At 37.1% G+C, this 2,574-nt stretch overlaps 1 protein-coding gene across 1 annotated transcript; it reads left to right on the forward strand.

The window, feature by feature from the left end:
• Positions 1-1,262: 1,262 nt before the first annotated feature.
• LOC145067018 (uncharacterized) lies at positions 1,263-1,907 on the forward strand. Its single transcript, XM_079014247.1, has one exon. It carries the CDS (start codon positions 1,263-1,265, stop codon positions 1,905-1,907), a length of 645 nt encoding a protein of 214 aa, XP_078870373.1.
• The last annotated feature ends 667 nt before the right edge of the window (positions 1,908-2,574 follow it).

The following is a 2,574-nucleotide window of genomic DNA, read 5'->3' on the forward strand; positions in this document are numbered from 1 at the left end:
TGTGTTTATGTCTGTCTATGTGCATGCCATTTTCCTCAAAATCTTGTCACCTAGCTTGATACATTTTTGACTTTTATTCAACAGTTGCTGCCAAGTTTGAAGTTATTGAAACTTTGCGGTTTGAAGAACCTAATCAAGACACCAAATTTTAATGGACTTTCAAATCTTGAAAGATTCATTCTTAAGACATGTGGTTGTTAAAAGAGATTGATCCATCGATTGGATACTTGGAAAATCTTGTTTTCTTATCTGTAGAAGGTTGTCCTAGTTTTGAGATGTTTCCACCCATTTGGGGAATAAAGCAACTCAAGACCCTTTCATTCCCAGAGCACCCCAAACTTGTTAAGTTTCCAAAGATACACCAACAAAAGATGGATAATTCACCACATCTTGATTTTGGAAAATAGTGGGAATGAAGTTGCATCCTACATAGAATCTTGTCCAAATTTATTTTTTGTTATTTGTTGGAAGAGTGGTTGCAGTAATCTTCCTGGTGTAGAATGTTGTGTAGAGGAGCCTTTTTTATGTCAGTTAGGGATTTTCCACAACTTGTAAGAACTCCGTTTCTTAAGGAAGTTGGATCTGAGGGAGTGCAATTTGGGAGATGAAACATAGGCTCTGTTGTTTTAGAGTTGCTAGACTTGCAAGAACTCAATCTAAGAGGAAATAAGTTTTCACGGTTAAGTTTTAATTGCTTGCAACTTCCTTGGCTCAAATAGATGTGTCATACTGCTTTGACCTTGTACAAATGTCTGATCTGCCATCAAGTATAGTTGTTAAGGCGGTTCATTGTATGTCACTTGAAATGTTTGGAGATATTTCAAACTGTAAATGGTTGTGGAAAGTCTTACTTCAGGGAAAGAACAGAGTAGGTCAACTTGTTGGTGAGATATTTCTAGACTCCATGCTATAGGTTAATTTGGCTCTACTCTATGTACCTTTTGAATTTCAACTTTATCATATTAATTAACCCAAACATACAAATAAATGAATGTTGTAGAATATTCAAGTTAATATTAATCTAATATACAGTTGGTATATTAATGTAGGATATAAATTAGGATAATTGAATTAGAGTGATTTGATTTGATTTAGTTTTCCTTTTTCGATTGATCTAGTTTCCGTGTTTAGGCTTATCATTGTATATATACTGAGGTGATTATCTCATAGTAAAATATAAGAAACAATTATCTGTAAAACCACATGGTATCAGAGCTGTAAAACTACCAATTTTACTAAACCCTAAGCCCTTTATCCTCACGATGGAGACAAGAAATAAAGGTCCTGCAGCCAACCCAAAAAAATATTCTTCTGTTGTTAGTGACACAGCTCCTCTGTCTATTCACATCACAGTGCATAAATTAAATGGCAACAATTATTTGGAGTGGTCTCAGTCGGTAGAGCTTGTTGTAGATGGAAGAGGAAAGTTAGGGTATCTCACTGGAGATGTGAAGGCGCTAAAGGAAGGAGAGGAAGGGTACAATATCTGGAGATCTGAAAATTCCCTTGTCACAACATGGCTTCTCAATTCCATGGACAGCTCAATTTCCAAACCACATATGTTCATGAAGACATCCAAAGAGGTGTGGGATTCTGTTAAAGGGACCTACTCAGATCTGGAAAATTTCTCCCAAAATTTTGAATTAAAAACAAAACTTTGGCAGTCTAAGCAAGGCAATAGGGCCGTAACAAGCTACTACAATGAGATGGTAGCATCGTGGCAAGAGTTGGACCAGTGTTATGATGATAAGTGGGAGAATACGGATGACTACATTCGACATCAAAAGCATGAGGAGAATGATCGTGTGTTCATGTTTCTCGCAGGTGTTAACCGTGCTCTAGATGAAGTGAAAGGGAGAATTCTTGGACGATGTCCACTGCCATCGATTCGCGAAGTTTTTTTCTGAAGTTCGATTGGAGGAAAATCGTTGGAAGATCATGTACAACAATGAATCTACCGAGCAAGAAAATGAAGTTTCTGCACTTTTTGCTCGAGGAGGACCTGAAGGAGAGAAAAAAACCATGATGTGATTTTTGTAAAAAGCTATGGCATGCAAGGGAGACTTGCTGGAAGATTCATGAAAAAACACCGGGAGGAAAAAAGAAACCAGAGAAAGGCTATCAAGCCATAGCTCGAAGATTCTCATGTGTCTCAAGTCACCTCGGGACATCCAACTTTCACGAAGGATCAGATTGAGCATCTCCTGAAACTACGACAAACTACACACAAATCCACTGATCCTAATATCCCATCCTGCTCTTTTGTACGAGATGGTAACACAATTTCTATTGTTTCCTATTTTTGTTCTAAACCTCACATCACTTGGATCATTGATTCAGGTGCTAGTAACCATATGACTGGAAATTCTGGGTTATATTCAACATATAAACCTTATGCAAGAAATAGAAAAGTTAAAATTGCTGATGGATCCTTATCGGCAATTGTTGGTACCGGTGATATAGTAATTTCACCTTCTTTAACCTTACCTAAAGTATTGCATGTCCCAAACTTGTTAGGCAATCTTATATCTATTAGCAAATTGACCCGTGATCTAAATTGTCAAGCTAACTTTT

This window comes from Lactuca serriola, chromosome 8 (genome assembly GCF_051521515.1).
Source record: "Lactuca serriola cultivar US96UC23 chromosome 8, Lser_US96UC23_V15, whole genome shotgun sequence".
NCBI classification, from domain to species: domain Eukaryota; kingdom Viridiplantae; phylum Streptophyta; class Magnoliopsida; order Asterales; family Asteraceae; genus Lactuca; species Lactuca serriola.